The 26,086-nt window shown below is 40.9% G+C and overlaps 1 protein-coding gene across 3 annotated transcripts in view; it reads left to right on the plus strand.

Annotated features, from left to right (window-relative positions):
- The window catches only part of LATS2 (large tumor suppressor kinase 2), a 50,043-nt gene extending 24,207 nt beyond the window's left edge, over positions 1–25,836 (plus strand). For 2 of the 3 annotated variants that reach the window (XM_027677188.1, XM_027677189.1), the window contains 6 exons: positions 11,603–11,735; positions 15,587–17,124; positions 19,725–20,307; positions 20,938–21,120; positions 22,348–22,454; positions 23,202–25,836. In XM_027677188.1, coding sequence (XP_027532989.1) covers positions 11,603–11,735; positions 15,587–17,124; positions 19,725–20,307; positions 20,938–21,120; positions 22,348–22,454; positions 23,202–23,696 — 3,039 coding nt within the window. In that variant the 3' untranslated portion in view covers positions 23,697–25,836. The remainder of the gene's footprint in view (positions 1–11,602; positions 11,736–15,586; positions 17,125–19,724; positions 20,308–20,937; positions 21,121–22,347; positions 22,455–23,201) is intronic. The other variant, XM_027677190.1, reaches the window with a different exon arrangement.
- The last annotated feature ends 250 nt before the right edge of the window (positions 25,837–26,086 follow it).

Genomic DNA, 26,086 nt, shown 5'->3' on the forward strand with positions numbered 1-26,086 from the left:
GGAGGCTGAGAGAGAAGTAGCATTCATTTGTCTCACAGTGGAGCTACATTTCTCAGATATATTTTTTCTTTTAGGCTGTGCATTACTCCTTGATATCACTTGGGGTCCCATTGTGGTACAAATCCTCAAAGGAGAGAACAGTTCAGTGGTAATGCATTCTAACCAGACATCCTGGAGCTCTTATAAATTCTATAAAAGTGCTCCCCAAAGAATAATTATGGGAACAAAACTCTTGTAAACTTCTAAAGGCCATATCGGGAATATGCTTGAACCTTGTTTGAAACATTATGTTAGTACTTGGCTTTGAATATGGATGGGCAGCTTAATTTTACTGTCTTTACTTGATTTTTTCTTGCCTTGGAGGTTTTAAAACAACACTGAAAATTCTAGTGGTTTAAAACTGAAAAAACCCCACCATATAATGTTACATAAAATCTTATGAAATATAAGAAAAATGGTAATGCCTTAAGTAGGGAGCACTCAGTAAAGATGACAGAGGCACTGTTAACAGGAATAGATGCAAAATTCAATTTGTAGAGTTGGATATGGAGAAATGCAATAAACAGGTCTAAAGCATTGCAAATTTCAGCACCATGTGACTTTCTGGGGAACAGCTGTCTTTGGCAGCACAAAACCACTCTTCCAGTCTTTGAAACAATTCTTTTCTGTGCTTTGGGGCATTATTCCTGGAAAACAAACCTCATAACTCATCTTGCTGAATCTGACTACTCAGTTTACAGGTCCCTTTTATCCAATTTAGCTAAGACATAATTTGTAAGCTCTGTGAATATTTCTAGAAATCCTCTTTTATACATAACTCAATATGTATGTATCTAATATAGTAGAAGGAAGAGCAAGGAAAAGCATTCATCTTGCTATCTGTGGCCACTGAAAAGAAATGCTTCCATACGCGAATAGCATTATTGTAAATGTAATGCCAGCCAAATGCATTTTTGGCTAATGCGTGAGCAATAAAATTAGAAAACACATCACTTGCTGCTAATGAAGAGGAATAAGCTCATCATGAAACCTTCACTGAACTGCTATTCTATCCAGCTTGATTTAGGTGCCTTCATAGGGTAAGTAACTGCTGTCTCAGAAAAAAAAAAAGAAAAAAGGAAGGGATTGTATTATCATTCTGACAGCTCAGTATGGGAAAAGCGAGTCTGGAGGAGAGCTTGGATGGCCTGCTGCTCTTGCAGGAAATACACCCTGATTACTAATAGGTGTAAAATACTAATACCATAAAATATCCCACCTGAGAGAAAGAACATGAAAGAACCCAATTCCAAGGGTAGACTTGAAGGAGTTTATATAGTGCTTTTTAAATGACAGCTGGCCTTTGCACAGTAAGGTGGTGCTTTGGTGGGAATTGCCTTCTTAATATATCTAGTAATTTAAGATGCATTGTATCAGGAGTAGGTTGGGTTTTGGGTTTATTTTTTAGGACTGGACTCCTTGAGTGTAGGGACACTCACTTGGACCCCCAGAGTGCAGAGTAGCAGGTGCCGTTTCTTATTCATGGCTGGATTTCATGTAGGAGGATCCTGGTACACAACTGGCAATGAAGCGATCCTGGAGCACCTGTCTTTGAGCAACAGTGCTGTTCTGCAGTGTGGTGCACCTGTCCCTCAAGGTTGGGTTCAATTCTACCTCAACTTTGAAGATGCCTTCTGAGCAAGGCTCTTTATTATGTTCCATGTGTGTTGAGAGTTTGGCAGATTTCAGTGGAATTGATAAATTCCTGAAGGCAACTTGATACGATTTTTTTTCTCCAGGAGCTTGTATTGCCTATTTGATGGATGCTGCAGTATTATTAATATTCTCAAATTGGCCTTTAAAACTCACATTGATATTAATGTCAGCACTGTTGGCCAAATTTGCAAATTTCATTACCTTTGTAATATTAAAAGTATTGATGAATAGCGCCATGACTTGCCTTGTGGGAACAGGAGAAACTCCTAAGCTGTGCTAGTTAATGCAAGGCATGTGGCTGAGGCACTGTGTGACAGAATACAGGTCACTAGAGTGGCTGCCAGAAGGAGTGAACTGGAGCTGAGGATGAACCTGCTACAGACTGTGTGCAGAGGGTGGGAAGTTCCCTGTTCCTGTAACCAAAGCAAGGGAATTTCAGGGAAATAAAATAGCACCTTTGGGAAGGAGCTGGGTGCACCCTTGCATGTGTGTGCATGTGCATTCATTCATGCATGAAGTACGCAAAGCTCTTCCATGCTGCTCAGTAATGTAAACCTGCCAGTGCAGTAATTTGTAAATGCTGTTTATAACATGATTTGCCTCAGTGTAAGATTTCTGAATTAGCACTTAATGGTTGCTCCTGCTCTAGTGCTGAGGAAAGAATAGGAGAGATTTGTCCAACTTCTTGTCTGTTGATGCACCCGCCATGGATCATTTGGTTAGACTTGAACTCTAAATAGTTTAAATAGCTCTCCAGTGAGCATACTTAAAGAGTAATGAGTAACAGTTATGGCTGTATATACAGTTGTTTGTTCTGTTTTAAATTAAAAATCCTTTGCAGAGGAGGATTGTTCCCTTGTGTCTGTGTAGGGCTCAGCACAGTGCATGCAGAAGGCTTTGGGATGCCATCTCAGTAGAAAGGATTTTGTGGAGTTAGGAGGTACTTCGAGCACTGCAGATGTACAAATACATACTTTCTGCCCTCCTTTATTTTGCCGTTAATGTAAACCTGGCCTGTAAATTTTGGAATGTAGATTGTCCTGGAGTACTACATGTGTTCAAAATGGAATTCTGTGTGCTTACTCCTTACACCTCAGTTCTAATGTGGGATCTAAACATGTGTATTTTCCATTATGGCAATTTTCTTACTTGGGGAGCTATTACTATTGCCTATTACTATTGGCCAAGTTTGATTGCTAAACGAGGAGTGTGTGCTCATTGAAAAGTTGGGGAGAGAGTGGGTGCCTTCAGAAAAGGCCTGCGAGGTAAGAAAGCCTCTTACCTTAAAGCAGAGGTAGGCTGCAAGTCACCGCATATCTTGGGTGTATCACTCTCTCCACTAAATATCTAGGGAAACTAGTCTTCTGCCTTCAGCTTTTCAGCCACAGATGTGCTTTTTCCAAGGCCAGTGTGACCAGGGAGAACAGGCTGTGTGTCGCTGTTCCTCAGGTCTGTCTATTAAGTTGTCTCCACAATGAAGCTCTCCACACTCTGCTCCCTTTTCCTCTCATACCTGTGTTCTGATTGGGACAGAGCAGCTCAGCTCTGTTCTTCCTTCCCAGCCTATTTGGAAGAAAAGAAAAAAAAAAGTGGTATTCATGGTGGCTCTCGGTTATTTTCCACTCCCTTTGTGGTGGTGGTGTAAATACTGTGGTGTCTCTTTCCTTGCGTGTTCTTTCATGGCACTTGAGCTTCATGCAGAGTGCAGGTTTGTTGCCTGGGGCAGGACCTCTTCCAGCTTCCTGTGGCCTTCTCCTGGATCCTTTCCAGAATGCCTGACATGCTTCCAGAAATGCTACAATAAATCTATATATATTTATATATAATGAAATTACTCTTCTTCATTGACTGGTGATACAAATGAGAGCCTTATTTCTTCATGAAAGAAGGTGTTCTGTCTTTTTTTTATATATTGCTTTCCGAGGGCTCACAGGCTTACTTGAAATTAGATTACTTTAAACAAAATCATATACACAGATGTGTGAATGCTATATAATCTCTGTATGTGTCAGTACATACACTTACTGGGACATCAACAGGAGTTGTCTGATTAAATGTTCTGATTGGATTTGAAAATTGACATTGCAGTGCATGTGTGTTTTTCCTTTAAACAGATTGCATCTCTTGAATAGTTCATCAGAGCTTCTTGAAGTGTTTACATACACTCTCTTTGTCTGGAGATGCCTTGTTATAAATACTCCCTTCATTTTACAGGCATTCATTTGGAAATATGTTGAGCAGCCATGCTTGGTTTATTTCCAAATGTCTTAACTTTGGGACAGTGGATTGGCTCAGAGCCTGAAGTTCGTATCTCTCCTTTTCAGGCAAAGAGCCATATTTGAACAGCTCGTAGAGCACAAGGACTGTGGTGTAAAATGGCAGGGATCCTCCGTGACCCACAGCCAAACACAGTGTGTCTATGGTGGGGTCATATACCACAGAGGTTTAGTTAAAAGAACAAACAAACAAGGACAACCCCCCCCCCCCAAGTTCTATACTGCTACTTAATACGAGTTGCATGGTGTTAAAAAGTATTTTGATGTAACTGGTGCCTTTTGAGGCACCTGACAAGGAGCTCTGTTGTATTTTGACTTACTGTTCTCAAGTCTTTTTTTCTCTCTTACCCTTTCCAAGCTGGTGAAAGTGTTATGGTGGTTGTTCTTTACCCTGCTGCTAAATCTATATTTTTTTTCTTCTCTTGGAAGAACTTAAATAGTTTTGTTTAGTCATCAACTTAAGAGAAAGCAGCTGGAAAAAAAGCCAAAAAGTCTTTATTATGATACTTTGTATTCACTGTAGGGCTAGTAAAATACAAAAACTGAAGTGATAAATTTCAAATATTGATGTCACTTGTCTGGTTATTTGCTTGCTTTTTAATCACCAAGAGCAGTTTTAAATCTGAAAAGATACTGGAAACAGTTTGAACAGCTCTAGTCTTGATCATCAGAAGATGCTCTCTGGGAGAAAAAAAAGCAAGTAGATTATCTTACTTTATTATTCCACTTTATCTTACTATATTATTACTTTCGTTTTATTTTGTCTTATTCCTTCCATAGCTATAGGAACTATAGTTGGACATCAGGAGCAATTTATTCACAGAAAGGATTGTCAAGCACTGGAATGGACTGCCCAAGGAGGTGGTGAAATCACCATCCTTGGAGGTGTTCAAGAAACAACTGGATGTGGCATTTAGTGCTGTGGTCTAGTTGACAAGGTGATGTTCTGTCCAAGGTTGGACTCAGTGGTCTTGGAGGTCTTTTCCTACTTTAATGATTCCGTGACTCTGTGAAATGTGCCATGTCCTGTGACTTAGAGGATTAAGGTAATCTTATTTCAGGGTTGTTCTGTGGTGGTAGCAATACAAGGTTTTCTGTGCTGGGACCCAGCAGAATTGACATTTCACCCCTCCAACATCTTTTCGCCTACTACTCCAAGTTGCATATTTTGGGCTGGACTTAGTTACCTCACTTTAATAATAAATTATCATGCTGCCATAAACACAATGGCAGGACCCCATTGTACTGGATGCCATACAAACAGAGAATAGTAAATATGCCTACCTTCTGTAGGTGACCAGCTAAATAAAGACTACAAGAGTTGGAAGGCAAGCAGAATGAGCAGTGGCATAGCAGTGACTGTCACGTTAGATTTATTTTCATTTTTTCTTCTTGTGATAGGGAATTTACCAGAGCACTGTATCATTTCCAAAATCCCCTCTTGATCCTTTGGTCATACTCCCTTTGTTAGTTCTTTAAATATCCCTTGAAAATGTTATATAAGAACCTTCTGCTTAAAGTTGTTCCTCACGTGTAATTCCCCATTCCTAATTTACAGTCATGTATTTTGTTTCATATGTTGATGTGATTTAACTTGTGAGTCTTACATTTTGTCACTGATCTATATTCTTTTTCTTCTGTCCCGATTTTATGTACTACAGTATGTCTCTTTTGCATACTTTAACCCTTAGTAAGTCTGGTATTTAACAAAAAAAAAAAAAGGAAAAAAAAAGAAAATAACTACTCTGACAGTGTGAGGGGGGAATACAGAGTCAGTGGAAAGCGGGGCTAGAGCACCTGACCAAAATAGTGGATTACCTTCAGAGCTAGAGTGCTACCAGAATTGAAGCACAAAAAGTTAGAAATGCTGTAAGCAAGAACCAAAAGCCAGGATTAAAACCCCAAACTGAAACTTCCTCTGCTGAAATCAACCAAGAAAAAGGAGTGACTTTACCACAGGGATAACTTTTCTACCACTCTTTGCACGTCATCAAAAATGGTGTGTGCAGCTCTTATCAAAATCATGTCCCAGTCTGATCTTTCTTGATAAAGAGATGGGCTATTACAGCTATAAAGAGAATGAAGATCCTGTTTTACAAGCGAAAACTAAAAGAATGGGGTTTGTTCACCCAGGAGGCCAAGCTGTAATCATTCCTTAGGATGAAGTTAAAAGACAATCAAAACTAAAGGCAGAGGGAATAAACTGACCCTGCATAATTTAGGCTGAAAGTGAGACGGAAGTTTGTCACTGCCAAAGCAGTATAGCTTTGGAGAAGTTTGTAACAGGAGCACTGGGGGGCAGAAAACCTCCAGCTAGCCATGGGGTAGATCTCCATTAGTTTCTGTTCTGTTCTCCATTAGAATGGTTTATGAATGTTTCAAGTGATACTGCAGCAAACAAATGGTCACTCAGTAGGTTTCTGCCAGCACTAATTTCCTCCTGCTTTTTTTGGTACACTAAAACTGAAAAGCACTAATGATACTCAGGATAATTTCTTAATTATGTGGCTAGAATATTGTAATCAAGGTTATAGTAGGCATGGGGACTGTGTGTGCAAAATTTAGCCCCTGGTGTTAGCAGCCTGAAAACAGGCAAAACAAAAGTAGAGTACAAAATCGGATGAAGTGCCCCAACAGTTTATCTGTTCTGTGGGGCTGCAGCAGCTCTGTTGGAGTATATTGTACATTGTTTCCTGAACTTCTTGGGGTTCAAATGTTAAAAATCATGAATGAAAAATCCTACAATGGTGGGCTATGCAGAAAGGCTCGTAATCAATGCTGGATCATCTCTTTTGGCATGAGCTTTAGTTTTTTCCCTTCTGTAGGGAACCTGTATCTGTTTCCTGCATCTGTCGCCCATCCTTCTTTGTGAATGGAAAGCAAGTAATTAATTTTTGTTGTTGTTAGCAATTAATTACCCTTGCCAAATCTTGGAGGACCTATTGTCTCCTCCAGACACAATGTTCTTGGGAAAAAGTCTTACTTATTGTAACCTCTTGTGCAATCTTCGCTTGGATGATAAATACATCTTGGCAACAAGGACCTTTCTGAATGAAAAATGTTGCTGGACAACCCTGTAGTATAGCAAGAACGCAAACCTCTGCCAATGCTGGTGGAGTGCAGCCAGGCGGGAGGGTAAAATGGGGAAACCCTTTTGCATTGCCTGCAGAGCACAGAGTGAGATGAAGTCTTTATATGCACACATCCAGATATCTGTTTACCATCAAACAAGGATTTTCCCTCTTGAGCATCTGAGTTCAAAGGTGGCCTTCCTTTTAGCAAAATCTTACAATCTGTTGGAAAGCTGCCATCTACCATCGTGAGACTGGGGAAGTAACAGAGAGCGTGTGGACCATGCAGCTGTCTGATTTAGGTAGAGCACTGTAGGAATGAGTTGGGAAACTCCACCATCCTCATTTTTCTCCATGAATCCACAAATTTGGGATCCTGCAGAGTTTCCTCAATCTCCTTTGTGGTTTGTGGCCTGACTTTGGTTTTCCATTATATCTCTGCAGAACCATAGCTGACCACTGAAACCTTGTTTTAATATTGCAGCTGTAACATTTATTACAGAGTTACTAGAATTAATTGTAAATTCACATTTTCCCCTTGTAGCTTTTCACCTTTACTTTTTCTGGTTTATTTTTTCACCAATAATTAGTGATGTCTGGAAGCAAAAGATGCATAGAAGCCTTGCACGAGAGATGTTTGAATCTTCTAAAGGGAATACACAGAACACAAAGAATGAGTTGGAGCTGGGACCGCTCTGTTCCCTTGTGGTTTGTGTGCACACTGCCAGTGGCTTGTGTTTCTCCTTGGAGCCTGACAGCTGGCTGTGGGGCAGCAGAACACGGTCAGCAGCCAGGTTTCTCAACCCTGTAGCTGACAGCATTTGGCCTGGTGGAAAGGAAACAATCTGAAGCAAAGGGCCTGATGCAGTGTACCCTGCAGTTAATGGAAATCATTGTTGACCTCAGTAGGAGCTGGATTTGATCCTGTGCCTACTTGAGCATTTTGGCTACAGCTCCAAGTGGATTTTTTTTTTCCTGTCTCATTTCTGGTCCTTTTTTCCCCCCTTCTCTTTCTAAGATATACTTACCTTAGAGTGGCATAAAATCAAGACAGCTCTATCTGTGTCAGTGTAGCTGTGCACTCTTATCCTCCCTCAGTGTCTGCCCTCTTATTTCCTCAGCCCTTCTACTGTCTACCGTATCTGTTTGCAATATTTTGTCATTGATTTCTCTCCTTCTTGACCATTCTGCTGCTTCTCACAGACACTCTCCATCTCACTTAAGCCTCTGCTCTCAAACCAGTGTAATTACTGACACTGCTTAATCCATCTTCTGCCCTTTTTCAAAACAGTCCTTATATTGATTTCTGGCAGATCCAGCTCAGGCTCTGGCCTCTGCTGCCAGTGGGGAGACAGCTTCCCCTTCAGCAGGCTTCTGGAGGCCAACCTTTCACTGTCTCATCCCAGTCCTGCTGCCTTACTCAGCAGAGGTCATTGCTGCATTGAATACTGGAAGGAGAGGGCCACCATGCCCTGTGAGCCAGCAGCCACCTCAGGCAGAGCACATCCTCTGTGAGCCCCAGCCACACATCAGTGTGTTCTCCGTCCCTAATGAAGAGGTGCTGGAAGTAAGGGAGCCCTTTTCAGGTGGCTATCAGAGAGAAAAGAGCTGTAGGCATGGACGGTGGCCATGGGATAAACAATGCTGAGGAGGACAAAGGCCAGCTCGAGCTTCTTGTTGCTCTCCACTCTCCTGGAGTATCATGTGCCCCCAGAGGGATTTGTTCCCTGGGTGGAGAATTATGATTATATGTGATCTGCCTCTGAGGAAAAACCTTTTCCTTTTGTATGTGGAATGTTTGGGGGGTTTTTATTGGTTGCTCTCCATTTCCCTGGAGATGATGTGAGGTTTTTGTGAACCAGTATCAGAAATTGGGGCTATTTTGTGTCTTATGACAGCTACAGAAGAAAGGGCCAAAGCTACAGGATGGTGTACAGGAGAATCACAGGTGTTCTTTTCAGCCACAAAAATAGCTTACTTCATTTTTCCAGCAGTAATGTAAGTTCTAAGCAAACAGGATATGTAATGAGGAAACCCTTGGGAGGATGGGAGCTCACCTCATGAAAGATGAGAAGCAGTGATCTGGAGCATGGGGCTGCAGTGTGAGGGCAAGATTGCCAGGGACACACCTGCTGGTCCCAAGCTCTTGCTGGCCTCTTAGGCTATCCAGCAGTGCACAGAGAAATCTATTGTGCTTGTCCCCTCACATTATTCCCACTGAAGCTTAAATATGAATCCTCTAATATATGTGCTGAAGGTAGAACATGCAATGGCTTCAAGAAGACAAGTGTCATTTTTACTCTGCTTTTCAGATCTAGGCAATGGCAATAGAGGAGAAAGTCCTGCCACAGTATGGGTAGGAAGAGCATTGCTTTCAGAGATGATATCACCATGCTGGTGATAAAAAATTATCCTATTTTAGCTCCTTTAAATTGTATACAGCCAACACAACTAAGAGAGGGAGAAATGGATTATATGGGCTGTTTTATTAATCATTAATATAATTGCTTAACAAGCATTTATTTTCTTGGTACTCCATTGCAGACAACACCAAAAAAACCCAATATCCAAGCCAGCATAAATGTGTGGATGGAGCACATTTGGTTTAGGAAACTTTAAGACTTGTGAACTAAAGCTAGATCCAACCGCTGTAAATCATAGAATAACAGGATCAGAGTGTGTTAGCAGCCCTGTGGAACAGGGCTGTAAAGCCCAGAGTCCCTGGGTGACGAGAATGCTGAGCACTAGGATGTAAATTTGCTAAAACTTTACAAATGTATCCACAAGAAGAAAAAGAAAGAAAGAGAGGAAAAAACATTGTGGGAGATTCTTTCCTTTATACATAATAGTTTTCTGTTGATTTAAAATTGTCCTTAGTAATGTGCTGATGCCAGTGAAGTATTTCAGCTATAGGAAATGTGAAACCAGCTACTGCCTTTCTGTGAATTATGAATCATAAATTGTATGAAAAATATTCAGCTTGCTATAGCTGTTCCCCAAGCAGAACCTCTGAGTAATGGAGAAAATGCTGCCATTTTGGGGGGAGTAGGAGGGGACCGAGCTAAGTGAAGCAAAATGCCAAGTGCCAGCATGTGGCTCTGTGCTAAGTGTGAATTAGTGTCATCTGAGATGATCCTCCCTTGCTAAGTAAACAATTAGCGAGTATGTTACATGTACTTGCAGTTCAGTCAAGCGGAGCTGCTCTTTGCTCCAGCTGGGACTACCTGACTGCCAGCCAGTGCACAGAGCTGACCCGTGGGAGGGCCGTGTGCCTGTACCAGCCCAGCCTTCACATCTGCAATCAATCAGCCAGGCCAAGGAGGCACAAACTCCATCTGATTCGGTGCTCAGTGGGCAGGTTGCAATGACAGAATTCCCCTAAAAATAGCAGTAAAGTGGCAAGATAATAGGATACTGATGTTTGCAGGCAACTCCTTGGGGCAGAATTCATTTCATACAGCTTCAGCCATCTAAGAGCTTGGAGTCCAGTTCAAGTTAGTCCTCTAATCACCTGTCATTAAATGTCAGTTTATCTCCTGTTATATCTATTTATGAATTGCCTTTTGGAGGTGATTATAGAAAGGTTCTCAGCAACCGTTTTTGGCCAGGTATCTGAGTTTCTGATGGTTGAAGTTCAGTGAGTTCAATTCACTGAATTCAATTCAGTTCAGCATTAAAGCTCTGGATTTCAGTTTCTCCATCATTTTAGAAAAGACTATGCAGCCTCATGAGGATTTGTGAATTTTGTTTTGCAGTTGTGCAGTGCTAGTCATTGTTGAAAGGTGTTCTTTATACCTGTGCTATAAGTAAAAGTACAAACAAACTGCAGGGGGCTGTGACTTGCTGGCTGTAGAACAGGGGTTACTAACCATGGTTGTGTTAGAGTAGTTTAACTAGACCATTCATATTGGCCCCAGTTTTAGTTTTCATGTTGTATGTCTGACACTCACATTAACTGCTCAGTGATGGACATGTGCCAAATAAAGTACAGCTGAAAAGACTAACAATGGGACATTCAGTTTGGTATGCCTAGTCATTTTCCAAACAAATAGTGAATGATGTCCCAGCTGTACTGAAAACAGCAGTTTTTCTTCCCCATTGACTCTAGTGAGCAGAAATCAGCCCCCACCTAATTAATTAGCTTCTCGTGGCATCCGTGAAAGGATAAAGCTTTTACTGTGTTCAGGTGTGACTAAGAGACATACTCTCAAATACCAAAAGCTAAATATTTCATTTCATCTCATCCAGTGTCAAACTATGCTGCCTTTACCAGACCTGATTCAAAAATTATTTTAAGGAATCTTGAAGCACGCATTTCAATTTGATGCTTCTTTAATTGCCAGACTCTGGGAAGGTTGTGTGTTTTGTTATTTTCTTCTTTTAATTTTTGAGTTGTGTAAGGCATACAGATGTTTTCAAAATATGAGTCCATTTAGTTTCAGACAGATGTGATGTGATGTTTAAAATGTTTCTGTAAATGTAAAAACACTGCCTACTAGCCTGGAGTACAATGCTTGGGTTTTGTCTCAGTGTGATTCAATTCTTGTTTGCTTTATACAGGAGATGGCTGTCCGAGCACTGAAGCAGACGGGCAGCAGAAGTATTGAAGCAGCTCTGGAGTATATCAGTAAGATGAGCTACTTGGATCCTAGAAATGAACAGATAGTACGTGTAATTAAGCAAACCTCACCAGGTAAGCGTGAACTTTTTTTTTAAAATTTGTCTTCTTCTTTCCTGCAATAAGATAGTTTTTAAAGTAGGGTTGTCACTGGGGAGAAGTAGTGGATTGACAGTGTTGCATATAGTCTTGTAGGAGGCAGTAAAGTGAATATGGCCCTGCAAGGTGAGCTGGTCTGTAACATGGATACAACTCACCTGCTTCGAAAGAGTTGTCTACGTACACATTTATAGTCCTCCTTAAACCGAAATTTGTTTATCCTTTGGTGCTAGTCAGCTCAGTCATCTCAAGTTTACTGCGAGGTAAAAGCTTATGCTTGTAGGTAGTTGCTATGGAGTATCGGGGTTGACAGCAAGCCTGTCAGCAGCCTGGCATTTATCGACAAAGCAGTGGACATAAACCGGCTTACAGTATACCCCTGAAAGGAGGAGAACACAGCATGCAGAGGAATGTGGGCAACTTTCAGAAAGGAAGAAGATGGAGGACAGAAATGGACTTCCTGTACTTTTTACAAGTCAGGATGACTCAACAAAAACTGTGTTTGTTATTTTGCAACCAATCCTGGTGTGTGTATACATGAAAGTACCAATAGCAGGTTAACATGTGAATGGCCTGATGGCCTGATGTATGTGTACCAATAGTAGGATGACGTGGTGTGGCCTACTATATGTTTATATGAAGGCACTAATAGAAAGTTGACGTGTGATGTGTGAAAAGTATAAATGTTTGCAACCTGTTGCAATAAAGTGATTGCAACCTTCTTGCAATCCTGTCCCTGCTTTGAAAGAAGATTCTATGTCGCTTTGGCCGTCCCGACTTTAACAGCGACAATGGAGTTGTGAAATAGCTCACTTCCAAGGAATTCCGTTCATGTTAACATCCTTTTAAGTACACTGCAAAACCAGTGAGGGCCAAGATGGCAGAAGCTTTTCCACTCATCCCTGCTGGCTTATGCTGTTTTATGTAAATTACCAAATTGGAGCATTCGGGCCCTGCATATGCCTCATCAGGCAACATCAGACCATAGCTGATAAAAGGCCTTGCAAGAGCTGTTTTCATTCAGCTATTAGCACTTAACAGCCCTGCAGAATGTCTTTGATCTGGTTTGGATAGAGTTTGTGACTTTTCAGTTTCAAAAATTGGCCAAGCAGACAGACACCCGTCCTCTGCCTCTTGGTCAAATTGAAGATCTTTGTTGGGAAAAGTGTTCAGTTTGGTGTAGCTGATTGAGAGGCATGTCCATAGATGAGAAAAGCTGAGGAAGAGAAATCCCATTCAGTTTACAAAGAGAAATCCCAGACAGGAGGGAGATCTTCATTAAAGCCACTTCTTTCCTTGGGGGATGCTGAGGGTAGCCACACACAGGGAAGAATCTCATTTTTCAGATGGTCACTCTCAGAAATGAAGCTTCAGGGTGACAGTTCTGGCTGTATAAGGAGCAGATCAGCTGCCCTTTCTATCAGTCTTAGACTTCCTGTTTTATTATTTGGGGAAATTCTGGAAACCTCTAAGAAAACATTTCTGAGAGTGTTAGCCTGCAGAATGCCTGCATGACAGACTAAGTAGTACTGGCCAATTTGTTATTTGGAGAGCTCTGTCCTAATACATGTTCAAATCTGACCTCAGCTGGGCCTTAAACAAAATTCCAAATAACTTTGATGTAATTACTAAACTGTATTTTGCTTTATATTATAAAGGCTTTTTTCCTTAAACTGAAAGAACACACCCAGTCCTAAAGAGCATACGTTTCCCATGAAAGGGTTGAAAAACCTTTCTAGGCTAACATTTTACTTGCTCAGTTGTCTTTCATTTGCATCTGGTTTTGCTTTCTTAACATTGCAATGCATGGAGCTGTTTTGAATATTTGAGCTTTCCAGATGAAGATACACCTTTCCTTTTAGGATACACAGAATACAAAACTTAAATATTATGCAATTGATGTTTGCCTGCCTCAAGTGCCACAAAATCATACTGATGTGTTTGATATGGTGTTGTTTGTGCTAGGATAGCATATGTCTCCTCTGGTTCTTAGGAAGCATGTGATGCTACTGAGCAATTTTTCATTTGCAGTTTGAGAATTTAAATCTTCTAGTTTTGAATTCCATATACTGGTGTATGGAAATAGACCGTTCCTATCCATGTTGGATAGGAGTATGTGGAAAAAAAAAATCATCTGCAGCTACCACGTTTGGTATCTTTACAAATCCAAATACTCCTCTGTCCATACTTACTGGTATACAAATCTAGGAGGTGGACATCATATCTCTCTTGACATCAAGATTCTTTGCACAGCTGAATTATGTGTCCCAAAGAATGACAATTATTGCTGCTACTTTCCCTCATGGCCTCTGATAGGGGAAAGCAAAGTCAGTTTGCCTCTGAGGCTCAGCATGAATCCTACTGACAGAGATGACAAATGGGTCTTACGGCTGCCTCCCACTTCCAGGCCAGAGTACACACTTCTTAGGATGCCACAGCCTCATCAGTACCTCTCACTGTGTCCCAACAGATGAGCTGTCAGGGGCTGTTGTTTTAAATACAGCCTCGGTAAGCTTGGCCTTTTGTTATCGCAGGAGAAAGAGCTGCCGATTATAGATTTCACTTTCAAGAACTCTGATAATTTGTCCAACCTGATTCTATTTCAAAACATTACACTGTTTATGAAGGTGTCATTTAGTATGGGGGCAGCCTCTCCAGTGTGCAGAGAGGGGGCATAAACCTGTCTTAATAATGTGCACGTTCTTGTGTGTCTGTTTGCAGCAGGGCATGTGTGTCAAGGTGAAGAGTCAGCAGCAGTGCTCAGGGGTGCTACATCTGGCCCAGCTGGGGCACACTGTAATGCAAAAAGATTGCAATCCAGTGCTAAAGCCTATTAGTTCAGCATGACTATTCTTATGGGCCTTGTGAAGTCGAGATTTTAAAATGAAATTGTTTGGGCATAAATGGGCCAAATCCTGTGATTTTTGAAAGCTAAAGTACCAGAAGGGGAACAAAAAAAATTACAACCGTGCAGTGTCTCCCCTTGTCTTTTTAGCACAGCCAGTGCTTTGTATACCTGCAATTTGTCCTCAGATCAAAGAACTGATGAGAAGTGCCATTAACACTTCCATTGTAGGCATGCTGCTATCTTGTCTCTGCACATTCTTCGAGCTAAAATTAATATGTTGACACCCTGAAAGATTTTACTTCCAAAGAGATGGAACATGAGTAATAAGAGGGGATATTCTGTGTCCAACACATTGGAAATGATACAGGACAAACTGTATGATGCCTTTGTTTATGTGAAGGAGGGGGAGAGAAGGATTTTTGAGGAGAAAGATGGAACAGAGAGATGTAAACAGATCCCCCGTGTGAGCTGTGGGCTCACTATACAGAAGATGTGCACTATGTGCTGACCTAGTAGCTTACAGCAATGTTGACGTTAAGTTGTATTGACAGTCCTTGTGGGAGCTTTTGTCCTCCCGTTGGTGCTGTACTTAACCCCCTGCTCTGTAGCTTCCTCCTGTCTGTGAGTAATAAGTGATAATACTGGTCCAGCTTTAAAAACCAGGCTGTAGTGTAATCTGATGAGTTCATAGTTAGGGAATTTGTGCTTCTATTTTCATGATTTGATAGGACTCCCTGATGATTCCTGGCATGAGCAGTGTTGTGGGCCAGTAGCTCATTATCAGTAGGAGTACTTGGCACCTATAACTTTAAATGTTCAGAGTACTTAATTTAGATTTTGAAAGGTGTTTTTATAACACATAGTCCCTATGCAGTATGTGTGTGTATGTCTGTATGTATAGATGGATGAGTAATAAAATACAAAGAGTTTCATTCACCTGAATTGTTTCCTAACATTCTTCTGTGTTCTTTTTATAAAGGAAAGGGTATTGTGCCAAATAATGTAACCCGCAGGCCAAGCTTTGAAGGATCCAATGAATCTTTTCCGTCCTACCATCAGATCAGTAATGCAGCTTATGAAGGGACAGGCTTTGGAGCAGAAGGTGCAAATATGCTTACTGAAGTTCCAAGGCCATACATGGACTATTTAATCTCTGCTTCGCAGTCTTCAGCTATGAATGCTCCTGTACAGCGACCCTCTGGAGTAGGCACTCACAGCACACCAACCAGCCATCAGCAGAAAGCATACCCTACAAATATTGAGTCTTCTGTGATTAATTATCCAGTGGCTAATCACAGCAGTCAGGCCTTGCAGCTGCAGGCGTCCCATGGCTCCAACAGCCAACATTACAGTAGGCAGCACATGATGGTGCAGGGGGAGCCTATGGGGTATGGTGTTCAGCGGAGTCCATCCTTCCAAAACAAGATGCAGCAGGAGGGAGGATATGCCAATCTCCCAAATAAAGGGGCAGTTGTTCAAAATAATACTGGTCATGCATTTCAGCAGGCACCGGCAAGCCTGTATATATCACATTCTCATCACAAACAGACAAGTCCTTCTTCTCATCAAATGCATGTGATACCCAGAGGTCCAGCCTTTGCTAATGATTTTTCAGACAGTCCACCACAAAATCTATTAACTCCATCTAGAAATAGCCTAAACATGGACCTATATGACATGAATAATCCTCAAGTTCAGCAGTGGCAGGCAGCAACACCGTCACGCCGAGATTCTTTACAAAATCCAGGAATAGAAACATCTCCACGGCAACACGTATCCTTCAGACCTGATGCCACAGTGCCAAGCAGAACGAACTCCTTTAACAACCACCAGCAACAGCCACAAGTGACAGTTTCTATAAGACAGGTTCCTCCAGGAAAACCTGATCCTTCAATTACGTCTCCTAATACAATCACAGCAGTCACATCTGCTCATATTCTCCAGCCAGTGAAGAGCATGCGAGTGATGAGACCTGAGCCTCAGACTGCAGTGGGACCTTCCCATCCTGGCTGGTTACCTGCGCAGGCACCGGCTGTGGATGGCTTGGAGATCATTGAGCAGCATGTGCCACCTGTTGGGGCAGCTAATGCCTATCAACTAGATGTGGATTATGGTAACCAGGAACTGCGGTGTCCACCACCACCATATCCCAAACATTTGTTACTTCCTGGTACCTCTGAGCAGTTTGATATCAACTGCTTATGCATGGGTGTGGAGCAGACACTCCGTGTAGTCCCCAGTTCGACGTGCAATAAGGCTGAAGAGAACAGCGAGCGAAATGATAAAAGTAGCAAGAACACTAAAGCTGAAAAACCAAGCAAGGATAAAAAGCAGATTCAGACATCTCCGGTGCCTGTGCGAAAAAATGGCAAAGATGAGGAAAAGCGAGAATCCCGAATAAAGAGCTACTCACCTTTTGCCTTCAAGTTCTACATGGAGCAACATGTAGAAAATGTCATAAAGACCTACCAGCAGAAAATCAACAGAAGATTGCAATTGGAGCAAGAAATGGCAAAAGTAATTATCCTTGTTTTGTTATAATAAAAACCCGTGGGTCAAATTGATTATTACTATTTTTAACCCATAAAAAAAGTTAAGAGGCAGTCTCCAGTGGAAGTAGTAGGTATCAGACACCTCCCTATACCAGACTGTACTCACTTAGAAGTGTGGATGCAGGTATGGAAGGCTGTTTGAAAAACCTGAGATGTGAAATGATATATCTTCATACGAGAAAAGGAAAATAAAGAAAAACTCCCATAGCAGGAAAGTATTAGGATTGCATAGGTAAGAACTCAGAAGGCAGGCTTGAGGCTGAGATAACTCTGGCAATACTTTGGCAGCTCTTGCAAAACTCTTTCCTCTCTCTTGCATGATAGCTGCTCGTTCACCAAAGCCATTGTTCAACTTGGCAATATATTAACTGTGCCATATTTTCAGATGAGTGTGTAATACTTGACTGGAAGTTGTCTGTTGAACACAGGTAAGTAATAATATCATACAAGTAATCTTATCTTGACCAGCTTGAACTGATTTTGGGATCGTTGCTTGAACTTGTTGTAGAGGCAGGTTTCAGGGAGGTGCACTTTGTGTGATAGAGCTTCCTTCATGCCTAATTGTAGCTCTCAAATCTAAGCTTATTCTCTGATAATGCAGCTTAAAACAAAGCTGCCAAGTTTTGATGGTTGCTCTGGCAGTTTTGGTCTTAATTTTTACATATGGCAGAGGAAGAGGGTTTTTTTTTCCCAGGCATGACTAGAATATGACTAGTCTACTTTTGCATTTAAGGATAAGCTCTAAGGAAAGCTATTATTAACACATAATGGATAATAATTAACTATCCAATCTTCCCTAGCACAGTCAGTTTCCAGAGTCAGTTCATTTGATGCTCACATTGCCCCAGAAAACTCAATGGTTTGTTTGTTGAGGTTAAAATTAAAAGAAGATGTTTCTAAAATCTCTTGAAAGGTCAGCATTTTAGTGACAGTTAATAGTTTGTCCTCACTGCAAGTACAGATTGTGTTATGTTGCACGGATTTAGTGAGTATTTTCCTGAGACCGAGATAGGGAATGATCTCTAGAGAAGCAAAACAGCAGCTAATTGCGTTAGTTCTTATGACTCTTCAGCTTTCCCTTATTCAGAGATAATTCAGCTATAAACAAAAACAACTCCTTCCCCTAGCAACCTCTTCACTGACTAAAAATATACACACAGGAGATTTTGGTTGTCTGAATATTGCATTATTCTAGAATTAACCAAGAACACAACACACTAATTATTTTACCTTAAAAAATAAACACTTCCTTTATTATGGATTGATGGTCTTACCTTTCATTTTGAAAACAGTATTCCCGGTTTTGATTTGGCTGTTCCCTTCAGTTTGAAAATTCATCCTGCCTGTTCTGCAAGTTTCTGCAGACCTCCTCCATCCTTTATTCACACAGATTTAATTTTTATACTGTGGGGATCTCATTGCACAGTCTGGCTGCCCACATTCATGTTTAGATACCTAGAGTACAGATGTGAAATTAAATCAACCTAAGCAGCAGCCCTGTGGGCGTATGCTTGGGTTTCTAGCCTGCTAATCAGTCAGCTTCAACTTCGTCTCCCCTCCCCAGTGCCCCTTCTCACCAGGCATGAATCTTTCTCTCAGAAGTGATTCAGTTGGTGCCAGTTACTTCAGGATTTTGGAACTGAGGTATGCAGGAAGAAAGGCGTGTGTGGCAGTGGATGAGTTGTCAGAGGATCCTGGGGATCAGCCCAGGGGCTTCTGCTGGTGGAGGCCACCAGTGGCTCTCAGGAGAGGGACAGTGTGGGACAACCAAAGTTTCAATGTACAGGCTTTGTCTTGAAGGCTGGGGAAAGGCTCCCTGGATAGAGGGAAAATAATACATTTAGGGGGGAAATAGCACCAGGGTCTGGGCTGCAGTGGCTAAGCAGATGCCAGACCTTAGGATTATATGCACATATTCTGGAGGGGAAGAGAAGTTTAGAGAACAGATGCTCAAGAGATCTACAAACCTTGAGAGTGGAGGCTGTATATGGCAGGGGAAGAAAAACAGTTTATAAAGAAGGCTCCAAGGTAATTGGGAATGTGTAGGTCAAAACCAGCTTATTAATTTCAACACGAAAACCAACAGGCAAACGGCACCCAAGGTAGGAACTGTTAATGTTAGTTGCCCTGGAGAACCATTCATGAACAAAGTGAACTGCTGCATCTAGGTTTAAGTTTCAGTTTAAATTAAGCTGTACTGCAGTGTGCATACATACCATGGAGTGCAGTGGGAAAGTGCACATTTGAAAGGTGTAAATCAAATCACGTGGTCAGGTTTGTTATGTTATATTCCCCTCTCTGACAACATTGCCCCATGCCTTTTTGTTCAGCCAAATGAGGCAGGCAGACCAACCTCAGATATGGCAAATTCAGGTAACAAGTTAAGGTACAGTGAATTTACCGGTTTCTCAGAAATACTCACAAGAGAGTATGTCTCTCATGAATGCATCTTTTCTGGTTCTTGGTTAATTTTTCTGAGAAATGTGTTTTGGGAATGCTCATTTATTGTTCTCTTGCTATGGATATAACAGTACTTGCTCTTGTGGTTTCCTTTTCTTTGTAAAGGCTGGCCTTTGTGAAGCAGAACAGGAACAAATGAGGAAAATTCTCTACCAGAAGGAGTCCAACTACAACAGACTTAAAAGGGCCAAAATGGACAAATCTATGTTTGTGAAAATCAAGACTCTGGGTATTGGTGCATTTGGAGAAGTATGCCTGGCCTGCAAAGTGGACACCCATGCCCTGTATGCCATGAAGACTCTGCGAAAGAAAGATGTGCTAAGCCGGAATCAAGTGGCTCATGTCAAAGCAGAGAGGGACATACTTGCTGAGGCAGACAATGAGTGGGTGGTTAAACTCTATTATTCCTTCCAAGATAAAGACAACTTGTACTTTGTGATGGACTACATCCCTGGTGGGGATATGATGAGTCTACTGATTCGGATGGAGGTCTTCCCGGAGCGTTTGGCTAGATTTTATATTGCAGAGCTCACTTTGGCTATAGAGAGTGTGCACAAAATGGGATTTATTCATCGAGATATAAAGCCAGACAACATTCTGATAGACCTTGATGGGCATATCAAACTGACTGACTTTGGACTGTGCACTGGATTCAGGTGGACTCACAATTCAAAATACTATCAGAAAGGTAATGTTTTTAGACTTCATTGGGAATGGTATTACATTGTTTATTTTGAAACAAGCACCTACCTTTTGGCAGAAACACCAGCTGAATATAGTGAGGTGGTGTGAACATGGACAAACAGTCAATGGCAATATTACATGTCTGTCTCTCTCTGATTCATGCAATTAGTTTGTTTCCAGTCCTTTTGTTTCCAATACTGTTCAAAACCGTGTCAGTAAAGTGGCTGTTCACTGTAGCAGCAGCAATTTTTCAAGTTTATTCTTTTGGTGGTGAAATGATTTAATTACAGATTTGAAGTAGTCCACACATGTCCTGTGTGTGCTGTTGAGGAGTATTGGTGTCTGTTGGCAAAAAGGTCACAAAAAATTCATATAGCTAACCTAAATATACTCCATTGTTCTGTATCCCCCATATGGAAGCATACTTCCTTGTGCGGAGACGAAGACATTTTGTTGGACATTTTGTATGGAAAACCCATTGTGAAGAGGAAGGCAGAAGGAAATACCTTGGGTTTAACATTTAAATGCTGTTCTTTAGCGAAAGTAGAAGATGGCACTAGATGTAGGTAAATACTTTTCTCTTTGTGTGCGTGTTTTATGACCATGAATGTAAACTTTCTCTTGCATTTGAAAGGGAGCCATATCAGACAAGACAGCATGGAGCCCAGTGATCTTTGGGATGATGTGTCCAATTGTAGATGTGGAGATAGGCTGAAGACATTGGAACAAAGAGCTAAGAAGCAGCATCAGAGATGTCTAGCCCACTCATTAGTTGGAACCCCTAATTACATCGCTCCTGAAGTCCTGCTTCGTAAAGGTAGATAAACCTTTATTTTTTTCCTGTTTAAGTGAACGCTGATGCTTTGAAATACTTTTTTTTTTCCTTAAGAAGCTTGCTGCTTTGGAAGGTTGTCATTCTGAAGGCCACAAACACTTAGCTCAGATTAAGGAGAACTCTCCATGCTCCAGTGTTTAGCATTACTTTACTGACAGTGGTGGTGGTCATACTTCCTGTGTGTTTGTATATCCCCACTCTGAGGCCTTTGAGCAAGACTGCTAATAAATGTGTTGGATAATGTTAGCAGTGGTATTTTTCAAGTATATAGCAGATTATCTGTATTCATGGAGTACAACTGACTGCTGTCAAGTTTACATGGCCCAGTGAGCAGCCAGCCAGCTGATGGTTCTGGATCACTGATTTAGATGCACCACTTAAATATGAATGATGCAAGCTTGTGGAAACATGTCCTCCAGATTCCCAGCCAGAACTGGGGAACCCAACAAAAAGTTTTCCGCAATTTACGCTGGAGACCCTGCATTTAAAAGCTTCGGTCAAGGAATTTAGACAGTACTTTGTGACTATCTGTGCAGAACTGACATGGTCACTGTAGTAAGGAGATTTAGGTGTTCAAAGTTGTCTGCAAGCTAAATCCTAAGTCTGATCTTTCTCTACTTGAGAGATTTCACGCTGGACCCTACATCATCTGATGACACAAATCTCCGTTGAAATCATTGTTTAAATTCTCCATTCCCTTTTGGAGATCTCAAACATATACCTTATTTGTCTTGTTACAGCAGTTAAGTGATTGAAGTTGTTCCTCTGCTTGGAACTTGCTCAGAAAGTCATCTGTGGATCTCTTCTGTCTCTAGAGCCAGGCTGTGTCTTTCAGCAGCTTTTCAAACTTGTGGTATCACCTCCACTGAACCCTATGGGGGTCGCTAAACATTTTTTGTTGTTCTTTGAGATCCAGTTTGTGCTGTGTAGGTGTGGGACGGGGCACAAAAAACCCTCCTTCATTCTTTCTAATTATATGGTTTCACGACTCAGTTTGTGTTCAGAATGAAATTCATTCAGAAAGGTTCACAGACAACAGGATTAGATCTTTACTGGCAGCAGAAAATTTGGGTCAGCAAGCAGAAGTCACAAATATGAAGTCTGAGAAAAGGCAGAAATCTGTGCTGTATGTTTTAATGCTTAATTGCAAGTAGCTTTATACACATTCTCCTTGGCTTGTGGAGGTCAACCTTTTGGCTTGCCTTTCAGGATACACTCAGCTCTGTGACTGGTGGAGTGTTGGTGTGATCCTCTTTGAGATGTTAGTGGGACAGCCTCCTTTTCTGGCTCCTACACCCACAGAAACCCAACTGAAGGTAAGTTGAAGCAAAGTCCTAATCTTTGGTAGCAAAATTTTAACCTTTTCCCTTCCCTTCTTCTCCATGCACAGACCTATTCGCCTTTGTTTCACTAGAGAAAGGAGTAATTTAAAAAGCCTGACTTAAATAGTTCCGTGCAAGCACATATCCTTTCCCAGTCAACAAAGACACTGAATGTCAGACCAGAACTTACTCTTCCAACTGTATAGATAGGTATTGGTTTTATGAGTCTTCTCAGCAGAATTCTGATTTCTTAAGCACGAGTTCATCCATTTAAATTCCTTAGAGTGCCTATCAGTAAGCTGATATACCAGTCATAATTGCAGTTGGCAATGTGTTTCAAAGTCGAGCAGTGGGTAGTTCTTTATTAGAAGGGATCTGTCTTGTGACCACTTTTCCTAGTTTACATTTTGGAGAAAAAGTGGAGTAAGTCCTTGAAGTAATTCCACAAAATCATGTGTAAACTGAGTACGTTCTCAAATCTGACTATGGGAGCATTCAGGAAGGAATCTGCCTTTCTAAAAAATGCGATTACTTCTTTTGTCTGCTAGCCAACAGTGTTTTTTGATCCATTAAAATAATTATTAACAGGCAATGCAATCTAATAACTGGGTTCTTGGACCTCTGAAATGTGAAGGCTATGAGTGGACTCATTATGTGTATACTTCCGAACAGTTAGTGTTGGCCATTGCAAGGGTTCTGTTTACAGGATTACAAGTTGCTTAATACCTTTCTTACCTGCAGGTGATAAATTGGGAAAGCACACTGCACATTCCCTCACAGATCAAGCTAAGCCCTGAGGCAACTGATCTCATCACAAAGCTCTGCTGTGCTGCTGAAGACAGGCTTGGAAGAAATGGAGCAGATGATATTAAAGCCCATTCTTTCTTTCACTCTATGGACTTCTCTACCGATATCCGTAGGCAGCCAGCTCCCTATGTTCCAAAAATCAGCCATCCAATGGACACTTCAAATTTTGATCCGGTTGAAGAAGAAAGTCCTTGGAATGATGCTAGCGGTGACAGCACCAGGACGTGGGATCCACTGGCCTCTTCCAATAGCAAACACACAGAACATGCTTTTTATGAGTTTACTTTCCGAAGATTCTTTGATGACAACGGGTATCCATTCAGATATCCCAAACCTTCTGGAATGGAAGTTGGCCAGTCTGAGAAATCTGACATAGAAGATAAAGGTGTGGTGGATCAGACTGGAGCTTGTCAGCCTGTATATGTGTAAATTATTGTATAGATTACTGCAGATGAGACTAATCTCAAATCCAATAGGGCCTTTAGCTGATCCTTTAGGAGCTGATCCTGCAGCAGTTGTTCAGGTGTACCTTCAGCTGAGGCTGGAGACATCTTGGGGAGCCAGATGCTTGCAGGGCCAGGTCCTAAAAATGGCAATCTTGAAAGTTCAGGTCAGTTCTACTGTAAATAACTTTGTTGATAATTACACTTGAAATCCTGGTCTTCACCAAAATCTGCAAGGCCAGCAGTCTATAATTTCTAGGCCTATTTTTATTTGAGGTCAGCATCCCCCTACTCAGATTAACATTTACAGACTTCTGCAACTGTCAGCGTTATTTTTTAAATGAATAAAGAGCACTTATATTTTGTTTATAGCAGGGTTTTTTTCCTACTAAATTATAGGGATTAACTTTGACAAATCATGCTGCTGTTCTTCTTTTCTACATTTTTATTTTATCCATAGCACTTATTTCACATTTAGGAAGATGCATAAAGCTGAAGAACATGTGATGAAAGGTCTCTGTGCAATAATGTAAGAAAGAAAGAAAAAAAAGAAGAAAAATGAAGAAAGAAAAAAAAGAAGAAAAATGAAAAAAGAAAACTGCTTTCTAATTTTCTAAATTTACTGATGCCATTGTATTCACACGGTGATTTTGTTTATTATATGTATTTTCCACATTTCAAAATTGTGACATAACCTTAAAGCTGCTTTTATTTCCTTCTGCTTATTGGAGTGTAATAGAAAGTGTGAGCAAGTGACAATTTGGGTGTGATTTCATTGTCTAGTGTGTGAAGAATGTTGCATGAGCAGTGTTTTTCTATTTGAAATGGCCTTTTCTTGCCATTCACAGGCAGGTCCTGTGGATCCATTTTTCTAAGGGTCTAAAATTAGACCATTTTAAACTGCGTGTTGATTATGTATTGTGTGGATGGTTTCCTCTTGTGATTGTATCCAATATTAATTTTGTAAAATGGATTGCAAAGGTTGTACCTGAATAGTGATTTTGTGGTCTGATGTGATAGATCGTTTTAGTAAGCTCACGTCGTCGGCACACGTTTCCCCACCAAGGTTCAGCAGCAAGACCATGACAACAAAGCTGGTTTGTGGCAGCAGCCTGGATGGGGCTGGTCCAGGCAGGTGGTTGTGGTTCAGTTCCAGCAGCAGTGCAGAGCACCAGCGCTCACAGATGCAAAGCAGGATGTCTGACACTGTGCTCCCACAGTGCGTCCAGATCCCAAGTGCCACGTTGGGCGTGTGCAGTTCCACGGACATCTGCGGAACCTGGAGGTATGTGGCTTTTCCAGACATCACATCCCTACGTGTAACTGGCTGCGTGTCCATTAAGGACCCTAGTATTTTAGCCACTGACATCTGAAAATGTTGGCATTGTTGATAGGTCATTCTGTCATGTTGTCTAGAGGTTAAAATGTTGCTGTGATGGAGCACAATAGGCCTTCATTTCTGTCAAATTATAGGCATACTTTGAAATATCAGTTCTTAACTATGTTAAAATACGCATTTTTCTTGTATGTATAAATGAGAATTATTCAAAGTGATATCAGAATACTAAAGATAATTAAGCCATACATATTTGCATATATATTATATATAACTAAATAAGTAAACACACACAAAAATCCTTAATTCAGATTAGTGTAACAGTCCTATTTAAAGTGATTGACCTAATAACATTTGAGGAAAACACTCCTTTAATGTGTTTTTGCTTTATTTTATTTTTAAATCTGGAGCTTCATTATTTTTTCCGTATATTATTCCACATATTATTCCTTAATGTTTTAGCATATCCTATCCTATCCATTGTTTAGATATCTAAGCAACAACATATGAATTCATCAGCCTGAACTAAACAAAAATGATTGTGTATTTGTTTACATTTGTATGAAAGGAATGTTCTGAGGTATGCAGTGCTTGTGTTGTGACAGTTCATGTAAGATTCAGTATTACTGCTTTTTTATATAGCAATGCCATTTTTTGTTATTTACATCTATCTGACATTCTTTCATGTGGTAGGTTCTTTCTCAGGAACTCAATTTAACTGTTATTTATTGATATATCATTACCTTTGAAAGCTTCTACTGGCACAATTTATTAAAAATCTGGATCAAAATCTAAAATGTGTTATGTGTTCTTGAAACAGATAACTTCTGCTGCCTCTTTTAAGGCAGAAGTTTTAATGGGTTTGTTTTTGTAATGTTAGTGATGGGTTTGAGCTACAAACATGAGATCCAAATCTCATCTCTCGTGTAGCATTTGATATGGAATTTCTGAGTACCTTCAGACAATTTCTTCTGTCCTCATGGCCTTTAAGAATAAGGAGCAGGATTCCAGAAAAACTTGCTGTGGTGTGACCAGGTCAA

The sequence above is a fragment of the Neopelma chrysocephalum genome, unplaced genomic scaffold (genome assembly GCF_003984885.1).
Source record: "Neopelma chrysocephalum unplaced genomic scaffold, ASM398488v2 Primary Assembly neopelma1_43, whole genome shotgun sequence".
Lineage (NCBI taxonomy): Eukaryota > Metazoa > Chordata > Aves > Passeriformes > Pipridae > Neopelma > Neopelma chrysocephalum.